The 27,448-nt window shown below is 47.0% G+C and overlaps 1 protein-coding gene across 7 annotated transcripts in view; it reads left to right on the top strand.

Annotated features, from left to right (window-relative positions):
• LOC121856162 (ecotropic viral integration site 5 ortholog-like) overlaps window positions 1-27,448 on the top strand; it is a 92,395-nt gene that overhangs the window by 25,466 nt on the left and 39,481 nt on the right. Inside the window, exon 1 of one of the 7 annotated variants that reach the window (XM_042351490.1) lies at window positions 6,439-7,911. The exons of 5 other annotated variants lie outside the window; for them this stretch is intronic. In XM_042351490.1, coding sequence (XP_042207424.1) covers window positions 7,871-7,911 — 41 coding nt within the window. In that variant the 5' untranslated portion in view covers window positions 6,439-7,870. Of the gene's footprint in view, window positions 1-6,438; window positions 7,912-25,791; window positions 26,310-27,448 lie in introns of those variants that run through there. One more of the 7 variants, XM_042351489.1, reaches the window with a different exon arrangement.

The following is a 27,448-nucleotide window of genomic DNA, read 5'->3' on the forward strand; positions in this document are numbered from 1 at the left end:
CTTCCTCCCATCCCATCAACCTAATCCCACTATTCCTTACAGATTAATTAGCCCAATATCTCACCCCCCTCCCTCCACCCTCTCCCTCCTGCCCTCCCTCCCTCCTCCTTCCCTCCCTCTCCTCCTTCCCTCTCCTCCTTTCCTACCTTCCCTCCTCCCCACCTCCTCTCTTCCTTCTTCTCCCCCCTTTATACCCTCCCCTGTTCCTCCTCCTACCTACTCAATCAATCACCCTCTCCCCCTCTCCCCCTCTCCCCCCCCCTTCCCTCTCCTTCCCCCTCTCTCTCCCCCCTACCCCCCCTCTCTCTCCGTGGGAATAGGACCATATGCTCAACTCTCGTAAATAATTGTGTTGTTTTACCTTAACTTACGATAAAAAAATACCCCGACGACCCTTTTAAAATTATCCCTTACCCCTCGTCTCTTCTGCAATCTGACCCTGATACTTGGTTCCTGACCCTGATACTTGGTTCCTGACCCTTATACTTGGTTCCACCCCTGATACTTGGTTCCTGACCCCTGATACTTGGTTTCCACACCCTGATACTTGGTTCCTGACCCTGATACTTGGTTCCTGACCCTGATACTTGGTTCTGACACCTGATACTTGGTTCCTGACCCCTGATACTTGGTTCTGACACCTGATACTTGGTTCTGACCCCTGATACTTGGTTCTGACACTGATCTTGGTTCCTGACCCTGATACTTGGTTCTGACCCTTATACTTGGTTCCTGACCTCCATGGTAATGTTATCTGGCCACTTCCTCCTACTCCTCTTCCCCTCCTTCTCCTCTTCCCCTCCTCATCCTCCTCTTCCCCCTCCTCATCCCTCTTCCTCCTCCCCATCCTCTTCCTCCCTCCCCATCTCTTCCTCCCCTCCCCATCCTCTCCTCCTCCCCATCCTCTTCCTCCCCATCCTCTTCCTCCCCATCCTCTTCCTCCCATCCTCTTCCTCCCCTCCCCTCCTCCTCTTCCTCTCCCCTCCTCCTCTTCCCCGTCCTTTCTCTCAAATTCCTACGTATTTAAGATCACATTTCTGTGTGTGTGTGTGTGTGTGTGTGTGTGTGTGTGAGGGAGGTTAGTAGTGGTGGTATGAGTGGTAGTTCGTATGCTATAATGTCCGTAGTACCTGTAAGAATGGTGGTAGACGTGGGTACAATGATGATGAGGAGGGGGTGGTTGATGGTGGTAGTAATCGTGGTAGCATATGTTAGTAGTTGTGGTAGCAGATGGTGGTAGTTGTGGTAGTTTCTCGTACACCTGTGGGCCAGATCGAGGCTTTGCTGGAATGAAGTTTGAGTTGATTACCTAGATGCTTGACCCAGGTGACTGTTTACCTGTTGTTACCTGCCTCTACCTGGTGAGAGAGAGAGAGAGAGAGAGAGAGAGAGAGGTGGGGGTACATCAGGTAGACACACGTAAGGAAGCCACACACACACACACACACACACCTGTAAGTAAATATTTCATGTTTAATGCAACACTTTCCTTCCCTCACGGTGCTCACGTAAACATTAAACCACTTTATTCCTCATCTCTCTTCCCTCTTCTCCTTCCTCCTTCATTCGTACCTTTTTTAATCTTGTATTTTCTTTCCCACCTTCGTTTTTTTTGTTTCCTGTTGTTTTTCTTCTTTTGTTTTATTGATTCTTTTTTTTTATCTGATTATTATGACTGTTCTCTCTCTCTCTCTCTCTCTCTCTCTCTCTCTCTCTCCTCTCTCTCTCTCTCTCTCTCTCTCTCTCTCTCTCTCTCTCTCTCTCACCTGTGTACCACCCGCCATTTTCCTTGTTTATGGACGCTGTAATCACCAAACTTCAACATGGTCTTCTCTCCCTCCTCTCCCCTCTCTCCCCCTCCCCCTCCCCTCTCTTCACCTTATTCTCTCTACCCTTCCCCTTTCTTCTCTCCCTCCACCCTTTCCCTTCTTCCTCTTTCTTACCCCTTTCTTCTCCTCCCCCCCTTCTCCTCACACCTCTATGTCTCTTTCTTTCCTCGATTATCTCACTATTATCATATTTTCTCTCCTTCCCTTCTTAATCTCCTCTCTTCTATCTCTTTTTCCCCTCACGTCTCCTTATCTCTCACAGTTTGGAGAGATAAATTGGAGTGGTTATGGAGGGAGATAGGAGGGAGGGGAAGGAGGGAGGAGGAGGAGGTGGAAGATGATGAGGAAGACAAGAAATTTCAGGGAGAGGAAGGAGAGAAACTGGAAGAACTTGAAACGAGGGAGAAGGAGGGGGTTGAGGAGGAGGGAGGAGGGGGTTAAGGGGTTAAGGAGGGAGGGAGGAAGGGAGGGAGGGGTTAAGGGGAGGAAGGGGTTAAGGGGAGGGGTTGAGGAGGAGGGGGGGAGAGGAGGGAGGAGGAAGGGGGTTAAGGAAGGGGTTGGAAAGGGAGAAAGAAAGGGAGGATTTAGGTTGACCAGTTTTTAAGTAGGGGCAAGCGGTGAGGTAAACACTGAAGGTGGTCAATCATGTGCTGAGAGAGAGAGTGTGTAGCCATAAGCTCTCTCTCTCTCTCTCTCTCTCTCTCTGGGTTCTGCTGACGACACGGTGTTTAGAACCTGTTTAATGGTGAGTGATAGAACCGTGGAAGGAAAGGTTCTTTTTTATATCGTTCGCGGTTCTCAAAGTTAACAAACAGGTAGAGAGAGAACCTTTGAGTTGGGTTCTACTTTAGGTGGATAGATTTTAGAACCAAGGAAGTATAGAACCAGGAGTATAGATGCGGTTCTATTGAGAGTTAAGAACCACGGAAGTATCGTTTATAGAACTACTGAGAGAGGGGGAAGGGGAGAGGGGGAAGGGTGGAGGGGGGGAAGGGGAGAGGGGGGGAGAGGGGGAAGGGTAGAGGGTGGGGGGTGGAATAGAATGTGTAACTAGCGGTTCTACATTGTTATATTGTCCCTTGAACGTGTGTACAAGTGTCGTAACCTGAACACTGCCCCCTCTCTCTCTCCCCCATCCCTTCTGTTTACCTGGTCTCTCTCTCTCTCTCTCTCTCTCTCTCTCTCTCCACACCCATGACTGTCGCATCAGGTCAAATTAGTGGCACTGGCGGCTCTTGGTCCTGGGCAGTGGCACTCTAGAGAGAGGAGAGAGAGAGAGAGAGATCAAAGAGAACGTATTTGCAGGTCCCAAGATAAGTAGGGGAGACTTCACTAAACTGTCCTGCCAGGGAGTTACTGACTCAAAGTAATCATAGTTTGGCTCTGTTCAGTGTCGTCTTTTCCGCTAGTTTTTATATTTTATGTATTTTTTGTGGGAAAGGTGTGAAAGTATATATTTTTAACCCCTTCAGTGACTTTGGGAGGATATATAAGTGTTTGTCTGTCTGTCTGTGTGTGTTTGTTACGTTGCTGGAGTTTGGTAAGTGATCGTCTTTTGTTTGTTTTTGTTTTTCTTAATATTTTTTGTTGTTTTTTATGTTTGCTTATGTGTTTTTTTTTAGTTTTTTTTATTTTTTTGTTTACCTTTACAAATTCGTCTCGTCCTTACAAAAGAAAATCGAACTCTTCCCCGCAGTGTTTGGAGGGTCTGCAGGGTCATGCTCTCTGTGTGTGTGTGTGTGTGTGTGTGTGTGTGTGTGTGTGTGTGTGTGTGTGTGTGTGTGTGTGTGTGTGTGTGTGTGTGTGTGTGTGTGTGTGTGTGTGTGTGTGTGTGTGTGTGTGTGTGTGTGTGTGTGTGTGTGTGTGTGTGTGTGTGTGTGTGTGTGTGTGTGTGTGTGTGTGTGTGTGTGTGTGTGTGTGTGTGTGTGTGTGTGTGTGTGTGTGTGTGTGTGTGTGTGTGTGTGTGTGTGTGTGTGTGTGTGTGTGTGTGTGTGTGTGTGTGTGTGTGTGTGTGTGTGTGTGTGTGTGTGTGTGTGTGTGTGTGTGTGTGTGTGTGTGTGTGTGTGTGTGTGTGTGTGTGTGTGTGTGTGTGTGTGTGTGTGTGTGTGTGTGTGTGTGTGTGTGTGTGTGTGTGTGTGTGTGTGTGTGTGCGTGCGTGCGTGCGTGCGTGTCCAGATAACAAACACTGGCCGGTAATAGACTTGTTGATACACCCTGGCTCCTCACGGCGGGGTTTATAAGGAGTATTTTGTGCTGTTGTGTCGGGGTAAACGGCCGTAATTATCAACTTTGTTTATCTTTTGCGTTATGGCGAGTACCATTTGTCTGTGGTGGCACGACGCAGCTGAAGGGTGTCCTTGGACGTACGACGCAGCTGCAGGGTGTCCGTGGCGACACGACGCAGCTGCAGAGTATCCGTGGCGGCACGACGCAGCTGCAGGGTGTCCGTGGCGACACGACGCAGCTGCAGAGTATCCGTGGCGGCACGACGCAGCTGCAGGGTGTCCGTGGCGACACGACGCAGCTGCAGAGTATCCGTGGCGGCACGACGCAGCTGCAGTGTCCTTGGAGGCACGACGCAGCTGCAGGGTGTCCGTGGCGGCACGACGCAGCTACAGGGTGTCCGTGGTGGCACAACGCAGCTGCAGGGTGTCCGTGGTGGCACGACGCAGCTGCAGGGTGTCCGTGGCGACACGACGCAGCTGCAGAGTATCCGTGGCGGCACGACGCAGCTGCAGTGTCCTTGGAGGCACGACGCAGCTGCAGGATGTCCGTGGTGGCACGACGCAGCTGCAGGGTGTCCGTGGTGGCACAACGCAGCTGCAGGGTGTCCGTGGTGGCACGACGCAGCTGCAGGGTGTCCGTGGTGGCACGACGCAGCTGCAGGGTGTCCGTGGTGGCACGACGCAGCTGCAGGGTGTCCGTGGCGACACGACGCAGCTGCAGAGTATCCGTGGCGGCACGACGCAGCTGCAGTGTCCTTGGAGGCACGACGCAGCTGCAGGATGTCCGTGGTGGCACGACGCAGCTGCAGGGTGTCCGTGGTGGCACAACGCAGCTGCAGGGTGTCCGTGGTGGCACGACGCAGCTGCAGGGTGTCCGTGGCGGCACGACGCAGCTGCAGGATGTCCGTGGCGGCACGACGCAGCTGCAGGGTGTCCGTGGTGGCACAACGCAGCTGCAGGGTGTCCGTGGTGGCACGACGCAGCTGCAGGGTGTCCGTGGTGGCACGACGCAGCTGCAGGGTGTCCGTGGTGGCACGACGCAGCTGCAGGGTGTCCGTGGCAGCACGACGCAGCTGAAGGGTGTCCGTGGCGGCATGACGCAGCTGCTGGTTGTCCATGGCGGCACGACGCAGCTGCAGGGTGTCCGTGGCGGCACGACGCAGCTGCAGGGTGTCCGTGGCGGCACGACGCAGCTGCAGGGTGTCCGTGGCGGCACGACGCAGCTGCAGGGTGTCCGTGGCGGCACGACGCAGCTGCAGGGTGTCCGTGGCGGCACGACGCAGCTGCAGGGTGTCCATGGCGGCACGACGCAGCTGCAGGGTGTCCGTGGCGGCACGACGCAGCTGCAGGGTGTCCGTGGCGGCGGCGGAGTGTATCCTCAGTGTTGTGGTGGTGGCCGGGAGGAGCACTGGGGCGCGGGCGGCGGGAAGCTATATACACGCCAGGGCGACACCCAGGTCCTCACGACACACATAAGGACCTCTCTAGCACCACGTACATGTCCACTTGGCACTACATGTACTGTCTCTCCCCCTACGGACGTCTACCCGAGTCTCCCTCCCACCTTAAAGTACAACAAAAGGTGAAAATAAGTTGGTAGACCAAGGATGTGGTCAGTGGCAGCAATATCAAGGATGTGGTCAGTGGCAGCAGTACCAAGGATGTGGTCGGTGGCAGCGGTAGTGTGAACCCCCCCCCCCCTCGCACCCCACACAGTGATCGTATTTATATGGACTATCAAAAGCCTATACTGACCTCACTGATGGCAAACTAACACAAGAGATTAATAGTGGTAAATGGTGTTTGTTTACTTCTCTCAAATGTGACTCGTAATTATGGGTTATAAGTAAACAATATAACCTGGATGAATTGTTGTTGTTCAGCTGAGGTGTTGTGGTGGTGACTCAAGTTGATGAGCAGAGAAACACGTGAGGAATTGGAGATGAGGTGAGAGATACGTCAGAAATTATTGATAAACTGAGAAATACGTCAGAAATTATTGATAAACTGAGAAATACGTCAGAAATTATTGATAAACAGAGAAATACGTCAGAAATTATTGATAAACTGAGAAATACGTCAGAAATTATTGATAAACTGAGAAATACGTCAGAAATTGAAGATAAACTTAGAAATTAACGTCAGAAATTATTAATGAACTGAGAAATTATTTAGAAATTGGAGATGCATAAGTAAGGACCCAGAACACTTATTAATGACAGGGTAATTAACACAGCAATTAGTAAGAAGTTAAGGCAGAGATGATGATGACGATTGTGACCAAGAGGGAAGTTAGCATCAGTCAACCCCTGCAGTGTGTGTCGTGGTGTGTGTGTGTTTGTGTGTGTGTGTGTTTGTGTGTGTGTTAAGTTGTAGTGGTGGTGTATCGGTTTGTGTGTGTGTGTGATATACTAGTGGTGTATGTATGTGTATGTATGTATGTATGTATGTATGTTAGTCAGAGAGTCGCGATGGTCACTTCATCTCCAGAGAAGACGATGCATTGCGGAGGTGGAAGAGGCTGCTGGTGGTGGAGGAGCCAACTGACGCAGGTGGTAGCTACTGCAGCCCTCCCGACAACACTCCTCCTCCCGTCCTCCTCCCCCCTTCCTTCACGCTCCGGATAATGAACTGTCAAGTGATAGCGTGGAGTGACGGTCGATCTTGTTGCTGATAGTGAAGAACTTACCGTGGCCTGGAGGGGGAGTTACCGTCCACCACTCATTTACCTTTACCTGTCGAGTTTTAAAAGGATTGAGTAACTTTTGACGGAATCGAGTGACATTTAATGGGATTGAGTGACATTTGATGGGATTGAGTGACATTTTAGAGAATTGAGTGACATTTGATGGGATTGAGTGACATTTTAGAGAATTGAGTGACATTTGATGGGATTGAGTGACATTTTAGAGAATTGAGTGACATTTGATGGGATTGAGTGACATTTTAGGGAATTGAGTGACATTTGATGGAATTGAGTGACATTCTAGACAATTGAGTGACACTTTGGAAACTCATTTGGATTGGGAACATTATTTTTACGTCAACAAAGATATAAAAGTGACATTGGAAACTCATTTACACTGGAAACAATTTCTATCAACAACGGAAACACAAAAAACAGAGTAAAATTTTGACTCCTGGGGAAATTTTCTTATTAATAAATGCAGAGGAAAAAGATGAAGTGACATTTGGAAAGACAACTACACTGGGGAAACAATTTTAACCCTAAACAAATGCAGATTAAGATGAAATTGTGATATGCTAGGGAAACTTCTCCAAACCTGCAGGGGAAAAAAATATAAAAAAAGACTGAAGTGCAGGGAATTTTTTTGTTTATATAATTCCCTAAAAAATAACAATATGGAACTAGTCCAATATAAACTGGAGTAATATATTGGTGACGGCTATATTATTTGTTTCCAATATGGGGTAACATTATGGATTGGAAATTGTGTTGGGGGAGAGAAATATCCCCGTAGTAGGGAATAAATCACATCTAAAATACCCCGTAAAAGAAAATAGTCTAGATAATATGACATAAGAGTGTGGAAGACATATTAGAACAGCTACTATAATATGGCCTAAGACGCTTCCAAAAGGTGTAGTACGTGTTTGATAAGGACTGAAAACTGACTAAAAAAATCCTACACTGCCAAGAGTACACAGAGAGACAGACAGACACTCAGACTGTCTTGGTATGAGGAACGCGCCGTCTGAGTTGATGTGACGGGTGTGTGGCGGGCGCGCGTGTGTGTCTGGGGGGTGGCTGCTGTATCGAGACGGGCGGCTGTGGGCGGTTGTGGGCGGGCAACGATGAGGAAGTGGAGTCATAGGAAAGACGGATTCTTTAGGAAGTGAGTATTGTAATTTTACCTACATACATACATACATACATACATACATACATACATACATACATACATACATACATAGTTCTTAGTAATACATTGTTTTTTTTTTTTTAATTGATCTATTCGTGTAATTTGGAGTTACTGAAGAGTTAAATGATGATAATTAGGATTATATTTATGTGTGTGTATTTAACGTTGATTTTAAACAGGTGTGAATGTTAATTAGGCACAGGTGTGGGTACAGGTAAGTTTGGGTTAATTGTTGTAGTAGACGTTAATTAAGAGAGAGACACACCTTGAATATTCATCACACCTGAGGAGAACATGGTGAGGAGGAGGAAGAGTAGGAGGAGGAAGAGGAGGAGGAAGAGGAAGAGGAGGAGGCGTAGCAGGAAGAGGAGGAGGATTCGCCCCATTTCTCTCCCCTTCCCTTTCCTTCTTCCCCCTTATATGCCCTTCTCCCCTTTTATTCCCCTTTCCCCCTTTCCAATTCCTCCATAATCTTCTTCTCTTTCCTCTCTCCCTTTTTGTCCCATCCCTCCGCTTCCAGTCTTCACCATTCTCTCCCCATCCCCCTTCTTCCCTCTTCCTCTCTCCCATTCCCTCTTACTCTTCTCCCATACTCCTTTCGTCTCCCATTCCCCATACTCCTCTCCCCTCCCATTCCCTTCCCATCCACTCCCACCATCCCAGGTAAACGCTCAGGTAGAATTCCCTTCAGGTAAATTGAAGGTGTGGGTACAGGTCTTACGAGAGCTTTAGACCAAGTGAGCGAACCTTGACTAACACGCGGATTCGGACTCCCAAACCGAAGCCGTAAGCCGAATCCGATACCGAATCTGAACCCGAATCCGGAGCCGATTTTTTTTGCATTATGATTTCGTGGTTTAGGTTAGATTAGGTTGTAAGTTACTTTAGATTATCGACTTCTCTGCAACATATTCCGGCCCTTGCAATATAGTGATCATCTTGCAGTATGGTGAGGCTCCTGCAAGATATAGTGGCCACCGTGCAACATGTTCCCTAGTACCTGCAACAGTGTGACGATCTTGCAACATGTTGAAGTTAGTGATCCATGTTTAGCGACAAGCTCCCAACACGAGGAACTTGGTGAATAATAACACGGGGTCCAGGGGATGGTGCCAAGCTGTGGGGTGTCAAGCTGGGTGCCAAGCTGTGGGGGTGTTAATACGTGGGGTGCCAAGTTGGGTGTTACGCTGTGGGGTGCCAAGTTGTGGGGTGCCAAGTTGTGGGGTGCCAAGTTGTGGGGGCCAAGCTGGGTGCTTAAACTGTGGGGAGTGTTAATACGTAAGTGCCAAGTTGGGTGTTACGCTGTGGGGTGCCAAGTTGTGGGGGCCAAGCTGGGTGCCAAGCTGGGTGCCAAGCTGTGGGGTGCTAAGCTGAGGAGTGCCAGTTAGGATAGTTGGGGTGATGAGCGAGGCGACAGATAAGCTGTGTTCCATGGTGGGTTCGGAGTAACTCTGTGTGTGTGTGTGTGTGTGTGTGTGTGTGTGTGTGTGTGTGTGTGTGTGTGTGTGTGTGTGTGTGTGTGTGTGTGTGTGTGTGTGTGTGTGTGTGTGTGTGTGTGTGTGTGTGTGTGTGTTGTGGGTTATGCTGCATGTAATTTGTATGTTGTTTCCTAATGACAATAATAACGATAATAATAATAATAATAATAATAATAATAACAACAACAATAACAACAACAACAACAAAAAGAATAACAAACAGCAACAACAACAACAACCCAAAATACAACCAAGGAATCAATACAAACACACATACATACATACATACACACACATACATACACACACACATACATACATACATACATACATACAAACAAACAAACAAACAAAACAAACATACATACATACATACATACATACATACATACATACATACATACATACATACATACATACATACTTGGTTGAATTCGGATGAATGTGTGAGGGGGGAATTCCCGGACCAGCCCATCAGGTAAAGAAATGAAGGTGATTTACTGATGGACTCCCCTGCTGGTAATACTAAGGCTGGGGGTCGTCTGAATATGTGATGTGTATATTATCAATGTTAAGTAGGGTTTGGTAGGGGCTGAGTGTATGTGTGTGTGGGGGGTATGTATGTATGTATGTAATTAGACTAGTTTGTATGGGTGTGTGTTTTATGTATGTACCTGACACACACACACACACACACACACACATACGTACATACACAATAAAAAAATTATTATTATTATTATTACTATTATTATTATTATTATTATTATTACTATTATTACTATTATTACTATTATTAAGAACCTCCTAATTAAAACACCTTGATATTTAACCTTTCCGACAATGAAGACGAAAATAATAATACACACTTATTAATTATATGATCATTTGATTATATACCTGTCAATATTTACATACGACACCTGATAAATGTTTACAAAAATCACATAAATAAATTGATGCATTTATTGATTGTGATGGTGATTTTATTCTCCAGGTAACGTGATTGATAAGGTGTGTGGGGTAGGGGGGCGGGGGAAGTAATTACGCTCACCTGTGTTGATGTTTATAGGTGAGAATGTTTATGTTTTATGTGTTTATTTATCTGTTTTTTTTTGTTCGTTATCTGTGTTAATTTATAGGTGGAGGTGTGTGTTTGTTTGTGTCTGTCTTGTGTTTGTTTGTGTGTGTTCTCTCTCTCTCTCTCTCTCTCTCTCTCTCTCTCTCTCTCTCTCTCTCACATTGGACAAGTCTCAACTCTGGATATGACAGAAGCAATTTAAATTTTCCTCTTCGAGTCGTCCTTCAAGTCTGAGGCTGAAGTTTGGAGAGGTTGAGGTAAGCCTTCATTAACCTTTGACTAAATGACCTAAGCCAGGGTTAATTACCTAGTTAATGATGTCATAATTCAGGTCAGTATATGATCGTTTACCTTCGACTCGTTTCAATGGGATAAAGTGGGTTTATCTTAAGTTGGGTTTTGTTTTGGTTTTATTCCAAGTTCGGTTCGCGTGTAGGTGTTGATAGTGGGGTTATCTTAAGTTGGGGTTTGTTTTGGTTTTATTCCAAGTTGGGTTATCTTAAGAGAAATATATTAAATAAATCATATGACAGCAGCTTCATCCTTCTCTCCTCTCCTCGTCTCCTCCTCTTCTCTCCTCTCCTCGTCTCCTCCTCTTCTCTCCTCTCTTTCTTCCTCGTCATCCACTTTAATTATACCTTTCTTTGTCCTCAGTATTTTCCCTCCTCCCTCTCTCCTCCTCTCCCTCTCCCTGTCTCTCCCTCTCCCTGTCTCTCCTCTCCTGTCTCTCCCTCTCCCTGTCTCCCTCTCCCTCTCCCTCCCTCTGAGACTTCTATCATCATATTGGGTTCAAATTTCGCCTTGGAATATTTGATTGACAGTAGTGGTGATAGTGGTGGGTGGTGGTGATAGTGGTGGTGGTGGTGATAGTGGTGGTGGTGGTGATAGTGGTGGTGGTGGTGATAGTGGTAGTGGGTGGTGGTGGTGATAGTGGTGGTGGTGGTGATAGTGGTGGTGGTGGTGGTGTGGTGGTGGTGATAGTGGTGGTGGTGATAGTGGTGGTGATAGTGGTAGTGGTGATAGTGGTGGTGGTGATAGTGGTAGTGGGTGGTGATGGTGGTGGTGGTGGTGATGAAATAGTGATGATAATGCTAAGAAGCAAGGTGAGGACGATAGTGATGATAGTGATAAAATAGTTACTGAAGACGCCTAATGGTGAAGGGGGAGGGAGGGTGGGGCAGGGGGTGAGTTATGGGTGGTGTGTGTTGACTGTAAGGAAGGCTAATGGGAATGGGGGAAGGGGGAGTGTTAAGTGAAAGTAATGGGTATTTATTCTCTCTCTCTCTCTCTCTCTCTCTCTCTCTCTCTCTCGTATTCCACCTGACCTGACCTCCTCAACTTTGACATTTGACCCCCCTCCTCCTCCTGGGTCAGTTAAAGGTAGAGCCTCTGTTTGGGGAGAGACAAGTTAGATTATATCATTATTTAGTACCATATTTTCTCTCTTCTCTTCGTTATCTCTCACAATATCTCTCACGGTCTCTATCTATCTCTCACTTGTTATCCCCTCTCTCTCTCTCTCTCTCTCTCTCTCAAATCACAGACATCTAGAATCAATCTCCCCCACCCCCACCTCTCCCTCCACCCCCACCTCTCCCTCCCTCCCAACCCTCCTCTCTTCCATCTTCATCAACGCACTCTCTTCCATCTTCATCAACGCACTCTCCCACACACACACTTACTCTGATCGGTCTCTTGTATCGTTCTTGTAGCTGGGGCCTTCCTCTCTCTGATTGAGGGTAGGGTTGGGTAGGGTGAGGGTAGTAGAGATGGGTAGGAGTAGGGAGGGAGGAGTAGTAGGTAGGGTTAGGTTAGAGGCATGGGGATTGGAGTAGGATGAGAGTGGGAAGGGGATAGGGTAGGGTGGGGTAGGGTGGGGAGTAGGGTGGGGGTAGGGTAGGGGTTGGGTTAGGTGGGGTATAGGGTTAGGTAGGGTAGGGTTAGGGTTAGGTGTAGGTTAGGGTAGGGTAGGGTAGGGGGGTAGGGTAGGGTGAGGGTAGGGGTTAGGGTAGGGTTGGGTAAGGTAGGGTTGGGTAGGGTAGGGTTGGGTAGGGTAGGGTAGGTTAGGGTAGGGCAGGGTAGGGTAGGGTAGGGTGAGGGGTTGGGTGGGGTGGGGTTGGGTAGGGGTAGGTTGGGTGGGGTTGGGTTAGTTGGGGTGGGGGGTAGGGGTAGGGTGGGGTTGGGTAGGGTTGGGTGAGGGTTGGGTAGGGTAGGGAGTGGGGGTAGGTTGGGTTGGTGGGTTAGGGTTAGGAAGGTCCACTAAGAACCTCTTTTCCCTCCCCTCATTCCTTCCCCTTCCCATTCCCCTTCCTCTCCCCCCCTTCCCCCCTCCCCCTCCCACCACAAAAACTTCCCGATAAACAATGAACAGAACAACGGGCGATAACAGACAAGGGAGTGAAGGCTTAGAAGGAGGGAAGAACATCAAAGAGCTGATAAACGGAGGAAGCAGGAAGAATGCGATTAGTCACGAGTATGAAGATAATTACCTCCTGAAGTAGTTAATGAGAGAGAGAGAGAGAGAGAGAGAGAGAGAGAGTCATTGTTTACGTGTTGATGACCTTTTTGGGAGAGGTAGTGTGTGTTATGTCCCTGTTGCACGGTAAAGTCCTCTACTCCTGGGACTCTGATTGGCTGGTGGTGAGATGGTGTGGCTCTGTGGTGGTTAGATGGTGTGGCACTGTGGTGGTTAGATGGTGTGGCACAGTAGAGGTGAGTTAGATGGTGTGGCACTGCAGAGGTGAGGTTAGATGGTGTGGCACTGCAGAGGTGAGTTAGATGGTGTGGCACTGTAGAGGTGAGTTAGATGGTGTGGCACTGATGGTGTGGCACTGTGTTGTTGAGTTAGATAATATGACACTGGTATCGAATTAAATGATGTTGCCACAGGTAAATGAGTCAGGCACTGTGGCACTTTAATAACATGGCACTAGTGTCAGGTAGGGCCAGGTAAGGCCCAGACAGGTAACACCAGGTAAGGGACGCTACAGGTGATCGTGTCAGCTGGGAGTATAATGCGTGTGGAGAGTGTGGTGTTACCTTTAATCTCCGTTGGTGGTAACAGCCCATTTAGAGAGAGTCTAGTGTTTGTTATGTTTTAATCGTGTGTTTTTTGTCTCTCTCTCTCACCCCGCTGCCCCTCCCTTCTCCACCATCTCCCCACCTGCCCCTCCTTCCTTACCTCTCTTCCCCCCTCCCTACCTCTTCCCCTTCCTCCCTTTCCCCTCCACTAATGAGGTGACCAATGCCAGACCAGCACCAACAACCTATCGTAATTAGACACAATATATTGACACGGGGAAAGGGTCGTGGCTGAGGTCACTTCAGAATAAGGTCACTTCAGGAATAAGGTCACTTCAGTTGGGATAAGTTCTTCAGGGTTAGGTCCTTCAGGGGGATAAGGTCACTTCAGGGGATAAGGTCACTTCAGAGATAAGGTCACTTCAGGAATAAGGTACTTCAGGGATAAGGTCACTTCAGGAATAAGGTCACTTCAGGGGATAAGGTCCTTCAGGGGATAAGGTCACTTCAGGGGATAAAGTCACTTCAGGGGAATAAGGTCCTTCAGGGGATAAGGTCACTTCAGGGGATAAAGGTCACTTCAGGGATAAAGTCACTTCAGGGGGAATAAGGTCACTTCAGGGGATAAGGTCACTTCAGGGGAATAAGGTCCTTCAGGGAATAAGGTCACTCAGGGGAATAAGGTCACTTCAGGGAATAAGGTCACTTCGGGGAATAAGGTCACTTTGGGGAATAGGTCCTTTAGGGGAATAAGGTCACTTCAGGGGAATAAGGTCACTTTAGGGAATAAGGTCACTCCAGGGAATAAGGTCACTTTAGGGAATAAGGTCACTTCAGGGGAATAAGGTCACTTCAGGATAAGGTCACTTCAGGGAATAAGGTCACTTCAGGGGATAAAGGTCACTTCAGGGATAAGGTCCTTCAGGGGGAATAAGGTCACTTCAGGGAATAAGGTCACTTCAGAATAAGGTCCTTCAGGGAATAAGGTCACTTCAGGGGGAATAAGGTCACTTCAGGGAATAAGGTCACTTTACAAGGGACTGTGTATAATAGACAGACACTCATATTGACACTTCTTTTTCATCTTCCTCCTCTCTCTCCTCCTTCCTTCTCTCCTTCCTTCTCCTCCTCCACCTACGTTTATCGCATTCCTTCTCCATTACCTCTTCCTCCTTTACCACCACCACTTCCTCCTCTCCTTCTCCTTCCCCTTCCTCCCTCCTTCCTTCCCTCCTCTTCCTTCCCTCCTCTTCCTTCCCTCCTCTTCCTTCCCTCCTCTTCCTTCCCCTCCTCTTCCTTCCCCTCTTCTCCCCTCTTCCCTCATCTTAGCTAGGAGTTATCCCAAGGTAATATGATATAGTCTCAGGGTGGAATTATTGCCTGAAGAGAAAGTCGGCCCACAATTTATGCACTTACCCGAATGAAAAGTATGCAAATTATTTTAAGTATGCAAATTATTTTACTTTTTTCTGCGGTAAAATAGTGTGGAAAGTAATGAAATAGAGTGAAACATTGTGGACTATAGTGTGAAAGTAGTAGTTAGTTAAAAAGTAGTGAAAAATAGTGAAAAGTTGTGAATAATAGTGAAAAGTTGTGAATAGTTGTTAAAAATAGTGAAAAATATTGTAAAAGTAGTGAAAAAATGGACAAATTTGTGAAAAAAAGAGGAAATCTGATGAAAAAAATAGTTAAAAATAATGAAAAATAGGATAAAATAGTGAGATATAGTTAGGTTCATTATTAGGTTAGGTCAGGTCAGGTTAGGTTAGGTTAGGTTAGGTCAGGTTAGGTCAGGTTGGTTAGGTTAGGTTAGGTTAGTTTTTCCCCTACGTGGTCTCGTCTCTTTAGGGGTAAACTGGTGCTGGTGGAAAAGAGGAGTTCGCGTGACGTGGGCAGGGAAATTTTCTTAAGATGCTGTACATTTTGGGTGGGGATTTTCTCTGTACCCTGAGTTATTGGTGGGGATTTTTCAGTATACTCATTGTTGGTGGGGAAATTTGCTTACCCATTTTACCTGTTGGCGGGGAATTATCCTGAGTCTCTGATGACGGGGGGAAAAAAGTCGTAGTTTATTCCCCGCCAGGCAAGATGGAGAGTCTAAAGCTCCCCCACAGTAAACACTCCGGCTTTTAATTTTTCCCTACATTTTCCCCGAGAGAGAAAAACAAACAGACAAACAAAGAACAGACAAACAAACAACACAAGCCCCCACAACAGAAACAGCCGGCTATTTAAAAAACTCCCAAATTAAAATGCCGGGAACTAGTTGGCTCTCCCGGTTAAATAGCGACCACACTAATAACCGCAATAATTATAACATATGAAGCGAAATACCTCCTCTTACTATATTCTTGGCCATTATGGGTCTACCAGGTGTATTATATGATGTTTTACCCAGGAATACACCGTATATATCAAATTCAGGCGGTAGAGTGTAGTGTATTCGCTATATTTCGCTATATCATATTCCATTTCCTTTTTTTTTTTTCTACATTTCGCTATATTTTACTATATTTTACTATATTTCGCTATATTTCGAATTAAGACGTTGCTATGGAGACCGTCTTGGGGCTGAGTTGCCAGTTTAATGCTTTTTTTTTGTTTTTATGTATTTTATTTATTTGTTTATATATTTTCCTGTTTGTTTATTAATTTATTTGTTGCTAATTATTGTTTATTATTGTTTTGTAAGGAATTATATGGGTTTTCCTCGTTGCCATGGAAACTTTAGAAATTTAGTTGCCAGTTCTTGTTTTTGTTTTCCTCTCGCCTCTGCTCATAAGATATTTACATGTAGTCGCGACGCTAATGGCTCCCAGAGATGGATGGGCAGGTGGTAGTTAGGTTAGGTTGAGTTAGAGGTCAGGTTAGGTTAGAGGTCAGGTTTGGTTAGAGGTCAGGTTTGGTTAGAGGTCAGGTTTGGTTAGAGGTTAGAGGTCAGGTTAGGGAGAGGTTAGGTTAAGGACAAATTAGATTAGGTTAACTCACATAAAACACAGGCTAGGAGGCCATAGGACCACCTGTTCATTAACTTAAGTAAGGCCTCGTAATTAAAGACCCTGGTAGTGTGGGTGTCGGCAGTTAACGCGGGAACAGGTGATGTTTTAAGTTAATTGCTCCCTTGTTACCTGAGCTGTTACCTGGGCTGTTACCTGGGCTAGCTGAAGGTGTTGATAATAGTGAGGGTGTTTATGTGTAGTGATGGCCTGAGGAGGGGGTGGGGGTGAAGGAGGGTGGGGAAGGAGAGGAGTGAGGAGATGGAGTTAACGGGAGGGAAACAGGTGACAGGAGAAGCAGAGGTGAGACAGGAGGGGCAGGAGACAGGTAGACAGAGGGGGGGCAGAAGGGGGGGACAGGTAAGACGGGGGGTGAGGGGGGTGACAGAGCTAAACTACTCTCATTATCAACAGGTGTATCTCAGGTAACGAGCAGGTGAGAGGTGAGATTATATGTTTACTACCTGTGGTGCTGTGAGGGGGTACACACACACACACACACACACACACACACACACACACACACACACACACACACACACACACACACACACACACACACAGAAACCAGAGTAAATAGAGATAAAAATAGACAGACAGACAGTGAGAGATAGAGAGGAAGAGAGAGGAAGACAGACAGACAGACAGACAGACAGACAGACAGACAGACAGACAGACAGAACAATATAATAAATATCAAACAAACAGAAAGAAAGAAAGAACGAAAGTAAGAGAGAGAGAGAGAGAGAGAGAGAGAGAGAGAGAGAGAGAACTATTACACATGATTCGCTTTTCTTAACGAGATCGTTCAGGGGTTGAGCCTTTAAGCCTGTGGTGTGTGGCAGAAGAACCCGGCGCTTATAATGTTTATTACCTGTGACGGGTAGACGGTAGAGGGACAGACAGACGACGGATAGAGGGACAGACAGACGACGGATAGAGGGACAGGTAGACAGTTAAAATAGATAGATACACGACGAATAGACACACACAGACACGATGGATATAGACAGATAGACAGACAGAACCAGTACACTTACACCTGTCAATTAGTGGCGACAGGTTAAGTATAGTGTCAGGTTGGTTCGGTTGAGTGAAATTATTGTATTCATTTACCTGGAGGGTGTGGGCGTGGCTAGCTGTGGGTGTTGGTAAGTGTGGGTGTATGCAGGTGTGGGCGTGGGTAGGTGTGGCTAAGTGTGGGTGTGGCTAGGTGTGGGCGTGAGTTGGTGTGGGTGTGGGCAGGTGTGGGCGTCGTCAGGCGTGGGTTGGGCTGAATATGGATATAGTGGAGGGTGGGCGTGGTCAGTGATGCTCGTGAGTGAGAGAAGGGGGCGTGGTTAATGTTCATCATGAAAGATGTGGGCGTGGTCTGTCATGGTCGCGACTGAGGTGGGCGTGATCTGAGTTCGTCTTGACTTTAAGGAAGGGGGGCGTGGCTAATGTTCAACATGAAAGGTGTGGGCGTGGTCTGCCTTGGATGGGCGTGGTCAAACACGATCGTGACCAGTGTAGGCGTGGCTGAAACCGGATGTAAACAAAGATGGCGTGCCCTAACAACATGACTAGCTGTAGGCGTGGTCGGTGTGGGCGTGGTCGGTCTAGCCACGCCCACCTGGTTCAGGGTGTGGCTGACTGAAGGAAAGAGAGAAAGTAATTAAATTGCGTGTCCCTGCTCTTCCTGACCTCCTCCCTTACTCCCAACTCACCTGACCTCACCACCCACCTGGCCTTCCAACCCTGACCCCCCACTCCACCTGACCCCACCTTTCACCTCCTCACCCCCAACCCACTCTGGCTCACCCTGACCCCCACCCCCTGACTCCCCAACCCCTGACCCCCCCCCCTGGACCTCCTAACCCACCTGGACCCCATTCCACCTGGACCCCCAACCCCCTGGCCCCCAACCCCTGACCCCTAACCCTGACCCCCCACTCCACCTGGACCCCCACCCACCTGGACTTCACCCACCTGAACCCCTTTCTGACCTCTGACCCCCTTCCCATCACCACCCCCATCCCTGTCCTTACTGTCCTCTCCTCACCATCTTCCCCCTCACCATCCCTTCCTCCCATCACTTCCGCAGCAGAAGGGGTGAGGGCTCCAGACCCTCTTCCCCATTCACTGAACTCGCCTTTAAACTCGTAAAACTTCCTCGTGTTTGACTGAGAGTGAAGTTTGTCCTCGTTCCGGCTCTCGTTCCGGCTCTCCCAATAGTGCAGGTCGTCTCTCTTGGCTCTAGCTGGCTCTGGCGGTAAAGAGATGTGGAGGTTTTTGCCTAAGAGACCGGATATATCTGGCTAAGAGACCAGATGGGTTTAGCTAAAAGATTTGGTGGTTTTGGCTGTTTTGGTTTAGAGGCCAGATACATTTAATCCTGAGACCGGATAGATTTGGTTTAGAGGCCGGATAAATTTTACTTTGAGACCGTATAGATTTGGTTTAGAGGCCGGATACATTTAGCTTTAAGACCGGATCGAATTGACTTTAAAGACCGGATATATCTGTCTAAGACCTAAATATCTGACAAAGACCGGATGTATTAGGTTAAGACACCGTGAACTGTGTGGCTCCGAGATAAGATGTATTTAACTTACGAGACCGGATATAATATCTGGCCTAGACCTAGATAATCAGGCCAAGATCTAGATTAAGAATTCGTGACTGGATAACCTCCATGATTGGTCGAGAAAGATTGGGATTAGGGAAACAGAATATCTAGGTATACGTGGTAGTGAAGATAGCGTGGATTAGCTGACCAAACAAATATTTTTTATAATACCAGGGATAATGACTCCACAATCTTACAATAACTTTGATGCTGATGGCGACTGTGGTAGCTACTTGGATGGTGGTAGTGGTGGTATTAGCAGGATTAGCAAATTATATACCTGCTTGTATTGTGAGTTAGATTAGTAGTGGATGATTAACCGATCAAATAACCCGGTGTATAATGTCAGGGAGGGGTGTTTGAGTCGTGCAATCACCTCGATAATAATTGAGATTGGTGGTGGTGGCAACAAGCTGGTGGTGGTTGATCAGAAAGTTAGCCTGGGTGGTGGTGGTGGTGGTAGTGGTGGTGGCGGCCGGCTTCAACAGCGGCAGTGTGGAAATTGCTGCGGTGGGGTGGAGGTGGTGTTGCTGTCTGTGTTTGTCTGTCTGTGTGTTTTTATGTACGTGTGTGTGTGTGTGTGTGTGTGTGTGTGTGTGTGTGTGTGTGTGTGTGTGTGTGTGTGTGTGTGTTCTACCTATCCCTGTCTGGACCCAAGTCTGTGTACACATAGTATTGTGAGTACTCGAAATTGTATGTTGAGAGTGCGTGTGCGTGTGAGTGCGCGTGTGTGTATACAAGAGTCTGTATACTGTACCGCAAGTGAACGGTGTCTGGTTGGTGAGTGTGTGCTAACGTGAGTGTGTACCGCAAGTGTGTGTGTGTGTGTGTGTGTGTGTGTGTGTGTGTGTGTGTGTGTGTGTGTGTGGTGAAACTAACGTTATTTGACGGTGGTCGGCTCAGTCTCTCACCAGAATCTCGGGTGAAACTTGCCTCCCTCACCTCCTCCATCTCAAGGTTTCCTCTCATGGGCTATTGGAACGTTACAATGGCGTTATAGTGGTGTTACAATGGTGTGGTGGCGTTACAATGGTGGTGCAGTGGTGTAGTGGCGTTACAATGGTGTGGTGGCTTTACAATGGTGTGGTGGCGTTACAATGGTGTGGTGGCGTTACAATGGTGTGGTGGCGTTACAATGGTGTGGTGGCGTTACAATGGTGTGGTGGCGTTACAATGGTGTGGTGGCGTTACAATGGTGTGGTGCCTTTGGCAATGGTGTAGTGCCTTTACAATGGTGTGGTGGCGTTACAATGGTGTGGTGGCGTTACAATGGTGGTGCAGACGTGTGGTGGCGTTACAATGGTGGTGCAATGGTGGAGTGCTACATTGGTACTGTAATGCTGTAATGGTGTTACAGTAATGTTACAGAGACGTGGTTGTGGTGTGACAGTGGTATGAACAGTGTAACAAAGATGTGTTAGTGTTACAGTGATGTGGAAGAATGTTACAATGGTGTGTGGAGTGTTACAGTAGAGTAAAGTCATGTTACAGAAGTGTGATACGATGCTAGAAGTTCAATAATTACAGTGTTACAGAGAATATTAAAGTGAACAACCCCGCGGTACAGTTAGTGGCCGTTACAGAACAATTACAGTGTCGTTATATAGTGTTACAGTGGTGATATAGTGTTATGGTGCAGAATTAATGGTGTTACAGCGGTGTGGTGAGACTACAGTGGTGTTATGGTACGTGGAAGTACAGAAAAAGTGCGTTACATATTCAACACTGTATTCTGGTTTGTGTTACAGTGTTGGTGTGTGTTACAGTGTTGGTGTGTGTTACAGTGTTGGTGTGTGTTACAGTGTTGGTGGGGAGGAGAGAGAAAGAAGAAATACCTCATTAGTAGTGAAAAAAGAAATAAATCAGTGAGCTTCATAAAGTCACGAATGAAAGAAGAAAAAACCCAGGTTATATAAAGTCAATCATGAAAATAGGAATGAAAATGTAGAAAGATAGAAATGAAGGAAGGAAATTAAGACAATAACGAATGATAAAAAAGGCATTCGTGGTATAGAAATCCACGAATGAATGAAATAAATATCAACACTACCAAATCGTGCATGAAGGAAGGAAGAAAGAACTTTAAAACACACGAATGAATGAATGAAAGAAAAAGAAAGAAATCCTTAGAAAGTTATGAATGGTAAAAGGTAAACAGGGATTAGAAAGTCGTGAGTTGGCTGGGTGTTGACGGGGCAAGAGGGGCAAGAGCGGCAGGAAGGGCAAGAGGGGCAGGAGGGGCAAGAGGGCAGGAGGGAAGAGGGGCAAGAGGGGCAGGAGGGGCAAGAGGGGCAAATGTTACCTGTTGCTAATGAGCTCAGGTGCAGACACTCTCCTACCTGTTGTTTTCGATGAGCTGGACACAACCACATGAGCTGAGACCAAATGGTTTTAAAGTGTGTTTTGTGGCCACTTGAAGGTCACTTGGGGGTCGTGTGGAGTTCGAATGCACTTAAGTGGATCGGGTGGAAGTGACTGTGTGGCCATGTAATGTCCAAGTGGGCCATGTGGAGTGGTGGAAGAGGGGCTTTTGGTGGCCAGGTGCAAGGGATATGGTAGCTCTGGTGGGTGTGGTGGCCTGATGGAAAAGGCCTGGCCAGGTGAGGGGGTGTGCCACTGCCTTGCCGGGGTGAAAGTGGTGGAGGCAGCAGCTAAGTCGACTGGCTGTGTGTGTGTGTGTGTGGGGGGGGTGAGGGGAGTGTGAGGGGGGTCGAAAAGTGTGGCTCTCTTCTCTCTCACCTGGCCACCATTACCCCTGGTCAGTATACACTTTATACTCAGTAATATGCAGATTCTCTCCACCTGCATTGCTCTTTCATGATCCCTGCAATCACACTTTCCCCTGCAATAACCTCCTCCCTGCACTAACTTCTTCCCTGCAATAACCTCCTGCATTCACTATCCTCCTGCAATCACACGTTCCCTTGCAACATATCACCCTCTGCAATAACTTCGTCCCTGCAATAACCCCCTCCCTGTAATACCTATCTTAAATAACCTCCTCCTGCAATCACTTTCTTGCTGCAGTCACCTTCTTGCAATCCCCCCTTGTCATTCCCCAATCCTTGCAAAATCCCCAAAACCTGCAATGACCACCTGCTTGCAATAACTACCGCTACAACATAACCATTTCTGCAATAATTCCCTCTGCAATCACCCCTCCTGTACACGACGTCAATACCCACACATCTGACTGTTTCCCACACCTCTTTTCCTACCCCCTCCCCACACCCCCCACCCTCCCCACACACACACCCCATTCTCCCCACCCCACCTTCCACAACCTACCCACATCCTCACCCTCCCCACACACCCTCCCCACTCCACACACTCCCATCCCCACCTCACACTCACCTCACACACACCCCCTACTCCCCCCACACACCCCCTCTCCCCACTTCCCCACACACCTCACAGGGATGATAGGAATAAAATAATGAAATAATAGTCTGGACAAAGTGAGAATTGGACGGGTAAGGATTGCCACAGAGCCCTGCCAAATATAGAATAAAAGTTGTAGTTTCTAAATAGTCATGATGAAAGTGGCGGCTGAGTGACGACTTGAACGAGCGGGTTTTAGAGTCGGCGAGGGGGTTTTGTGAGTCGGCGAGGGGTTTTTGTGAGTCGCGAGGTGGGGTTTTTGTGAGTTGGCGAGGGGGTTTTCGTGAGTCGGCGAGGGGGGGTTTTTTGTGAGTCGGCGAGGGGTTTTTGTGAGTCGGCGAGGGGGTTTTGTGAGTTTAAGGAGAGGGGGTTTTGTGGAGTTGACGAGGGGTTTTGTGAGCTGGACGTAGGGTTGTGAGTTAAGGAGGGTTTTGTGAGTCGGCGAGGGGGGGGTTTTGTGAGTTGACGAGGGGGTTTTGTGAGAGTTGGCGAGAGGGGTTTTGTGAGTTGGGGGATGGGTTTGTGAGTTGGGGAGTGGGATTTGGGTATTGGCGAGTGGTTTTGGGGAATTGGCGAGCGAGTTTATAAGTTGGCGAGCGGGTTAGCAGGATAACAACCAGGGCACGATTCCTTTAACTAGGAGACTGTGTACGCCCAGGGACCTTTGGCGTACACACACACACACACACACACACACACACACACACAAGCTAATTTTCTGTTGAGATTTTATGAGTGAAAGAATGGCAGTCGGGAATGTGTGTGAGTGAATGAGTGTGTGTGTGTGTGAAAGTGTGAGAGAGTGAGTGAGGGCGTGGGATAGTGTGACCCCTGACCCCTTTTTTACTGGTTGAGTTGTTTGACCTTTTGACCTCTCCTAATCTTGCACCCACCCCCATCTCTCCCTACCCGCCTCATATCTCCTCTTTCACACTACCTCATCTCTCACCTCCCTACCTCTGCACCTATCTCACTTCCTTTATCCCCTAACCCCTCACCTCTTCCTCTCACTCCCAACCGTCTCCGTCCCTACCTTTATCACCTCCTCACTCCCACTTTCCTTCCCTCCACCCCCCACTCTTTCCTTCCCTCTACCCCTCACCTCCCCCCTCACCTCCCCAGGGGCTGAATATTACATGATACTGTAGGTCGATGCTAATTGGATCAGGATGCGACTCAAGAGAGGGGTGGGGAGTAGGAGGGGGAGGGGGGCCTTAAAGATACCTTGCCTTATGAGGGGGAGGGGAAGTGGCCCCTTCGATCTAGGAAATGGCCTGGTCGAATTAGAGAACTCCAAAAAGTGGCCCTGTTCATTTGTCGAAAAAGTGGCCCATTGATCCAAAAAGTCGAAATCATGGCCCCATCGGTTGAAGGATCTCCGAACAAGTGGCCCTTTGTAGCTAAATAAGTGGCTCTCATTAGCTAAAAAAAACTGGCCCCCGTACCTAAAAAAGTGGTGGCCCCCTGTTGCTAAAAATGTGTCCCTATGTAGCTTAAAAAGTGGTCCCCGTAGCTAAAAAGTGGCCCCCTGTAGCTAAAAAGTGGCCTGTTTACCTAAAAAGTGGCCCCCCTGTAGCTAAAAAAAAGATTGGCAAAAGTACCACAATAGTAAAAAAAAAAAGTACCCCTTTGAAATAATCTTCAAAAAAAGTAAATTATCCAAAAAACAAAAGTTAAAAAAAAAACATTTATCTAAAACTAAAAAAAAAAAGACGATTTTTGTTTAGCTGTAAAAGAATAACGACGTATCGCTTTTAGTGTTAAAAAAATCATAACAAAAGTAAAGGTTTTGTTTGGATTTTGTGTACATGAAAGTGATGGGTTCCATTCTCTTCCTGTCTGGCCATTCTGGGGTGAATTTAGTACATGGTGATAGAGATGGGTGAGAGGGAGGGGGAGTGGGTGAGAGGGATGATGAGTGGGTGAGGGTAGTAGGGGATCGAGAAGGAAATGGGTGAGTGGATGAGATGGTATTGAAGGTTATATTAGAAGTGGATGAAAGGCCTTTGAAGGAACTAGGAGATGGATGACACGATTAAAGGACGATTGCATATGGATGATAGGTCTTGGAGTGTGTTAGAGGTGGATGAAAGGCTTTTGAAGGAACTAGGAGATGGATGACACGATTAAAGGACGATTGCATATGGATGATAGGTCTTGGAGTGTGTTAGAGGTGGATGAAAGGCTTTTGGAGGAGTTGGCTGAGAGAGAGAGAGAGAGAGAGCACTAGAGTTTCTTTACCTTGGAGGCTTGGAGGACAAACAAGAGATCTCAAAGAGCTTACAATTTGACTCTAGTGAATGTGCTTTTTCATGCTGTGTTGGAGAGAGAGAGAGAGAGAGAGAGAGAGAGAGAGAGAGAGAGAGAGAGAGAGAGAGAGAGAGAGTCAACTCGCAACATAATGAGGGTATGAGGAAGTGTGTGTGGGGGGGGGTCTTTTATAAGTAACTAACTCAAAGGTTAAGTGACCAGGTGATTTAAGTGACTTGAGTACTTACGTGTGTGAAAAGGTTAAGTGTTACCTTGAGTTAAGTATATACCAGGTAATTATTAAGTAGAGAGACATGTAAAGTATTAAGTAATTTTCACTATTTGCATACTTAACGACACTTATTTTAAACAGATAAACGCTTATAAGTGATTATAAAGTGGTTTAGATATCAAGTGAGGCAAGTATTGTAAGTTGTCGGTTCAAGGGAGGAGTTTTCTCAGGTGTTAGGATTAATTACGTGTCTGCAGGTGTTAATTACCAGGTGTGGAAAGTCAGGTGTTGGGGGTGACAGATGGTTAATGTAGGTTACTTACCTGTCTGGGACGCTGAGTTGACCAGGTGTTTTTGTTGCTTAATTAAATAGTGGAGTGTAAGTTACAGGTGTGTCTGTCTGTCTGTCTGTCTGTCTGTCTGTCTGTCTGTCTGTCTGGTTATCCTGAATAGAAATCCTTCTGTCTAGTTTTCCATGGAGATTCTTACTCAACAGGATATTGAGTACAAGACTAGAGTGACTGTACTCTAAAGACCTTCAAAACTGGCGGCTGAGTACTAGAGGAAAGTGACTGTACTCAATTTATCCCCCAAAAAACAAGCTGGAGAAATAAACACGAGTACATAGTGACATTACTCTAGAAACTTGAGTACTAATATTGTACTCTGAGGATCTTAAGAGCAGGGGATTGAGTACAAGTGGCGAGTGATCAAGAGTGACGAGTGACGATAAGAGTTCCCTTCGTCAGGTTATTGCTTCTGCTGCCGCTGCTACCTGAAGGAGGGCGAAGAGACGAGAGAGGAGACATTCACGGTGTGGTTTTAACATTCATGGTGTGGTTTTAACATTCACGGTGTAGTTTTAACATTCACGGTGTGGTTTTAACATTCACGGTGTGGTTTTAACATTCATGGTGTGGTTTTAACATTCACGTTCAAACATCCACGGTGAGAAGAAGTTCAGGTTACTTTGCGGTCAGCGAGGCATTTGTCACCTGGCCAGATTTTTGCTGTCACGCCAGATCATTGCGGTCTTGGCCTCATACACCATCTTGCACCAGAAGGAAATCTTGGCCGGACTAGATCACTGCGGCCAGGCCAGTCCATAAGTCTAGGCCAACTCATCTGGCCCAGGATAGAAGGATCTGGGAAAAATAACTTGGCCAAAAGAACGGTTTGGCCTGGTAAAGAGATACTCACAAGTTGGCCAGATCTTTCAGTAAGGCCGAAAGGAATCTTTGGCCATGGACTCCAAGATGGCCCTCGAGGAGCTGGCCGAGAGTAGCGTCAAGATCTTCATTGATGAATCTTCCCTGGACACGTAAGTTGATTGTGGTGATAGTGGGTGGTGGTGGTGGGTGGTGATGGTGGGTGGGTGGTGGGGAATTGTTGATAATTAATTGGTGATGGTGTTAGTGGGTGGTGGTGGTGGTGGTGGTGGTGGGGGTGAGAGTTGGTTGGTGAAGTGAGTGGTGGTGGTCAGGATGGTGATAATGGTGGGTGGTGATGGTGGTAATTGGGTGGTGGGGTGATGAGTGGTGGTGATGAGGTGGTAGTGGTGGTGATGGTGGTAAGGTAACCAGTTGATATTGGTGATGGTGGTGTTGAAGGTAGTCGTGGTGATGATGGTGGTGAGTGGTGGTAGTGGTGATGTAAGCAGATAAGGTATCATGAAACTTGACCTAAAACTAGACAAAAGAGCATCGTATTTCTAGCCACAACAAAGCGATTTTTTGGGTCATTTTAATTGGAGACATTACGAGTTCACTCCATAATATAAACTGTTATTATAACTCTTTCCACTTAACACTTACACTTGGAGGACGATCTTGGCTCTCCACTTAGCACTTACACTTGGAGGACGACCTTGGCTCTCCACTTAACACTTAGACTTTGAGGACGACCTTGAGGATATGGACTTACATCACGTTTGGTTCAAGTTGCAACTCGAGATAAACCGAAGTGAATAATAATGTGGTCTCAGGTATGCTTTATCACAGGTGAGTTAATTGAAGGTGTTTACAGACAGGTGCATTAATTAGCTTCTAATACTTAAGGTAAATTGCGACTTACGATACTTTGAGAATTCACTTAAGTATCGTAGATTGACTTAGATACGTTAGTTTGGGGTAAATTTAACATAGGAACCTCTTAGAATCCAGCTATCGTAAACCTAAGTAAGATACGATACATTCTCACAGTTCCATTGGGGGGAGTGGAGGGGGGAGGGATGTATCGTAAGAGCCCTTGGAAATCCACCTATGTATCGTAACAATAATGGGGTAAATTTAACATAGGAACCTTTCAGAATCCACCTATCGTAAACCTTAGTAAGATACGATACATTCTCATAGCTCCATTAACCGGGAGAATGAGAATGTATCGTAAGAATGTTCTTCTGAGAATGTTTAGCCCCAGAATTTACCGTCCGTAGCCATTCTTCTCTCTGGTCGTTTATTT

Source organism: Homarus americanus, unplaced genomic scaffold (assembly GCF_018991925.1).
Source record: "Homarus americanus isolate GMGI-L3 unplaced genomic scaffold, GMGI_Hamer_2.0 scaffold48016, whole genome shotgun sequence".
NCBI lineage: Eukaryota > Metazoa > Arthropoda > Malacostraca > Decapoda > Nephropidae > Homarus > Homarus americanus.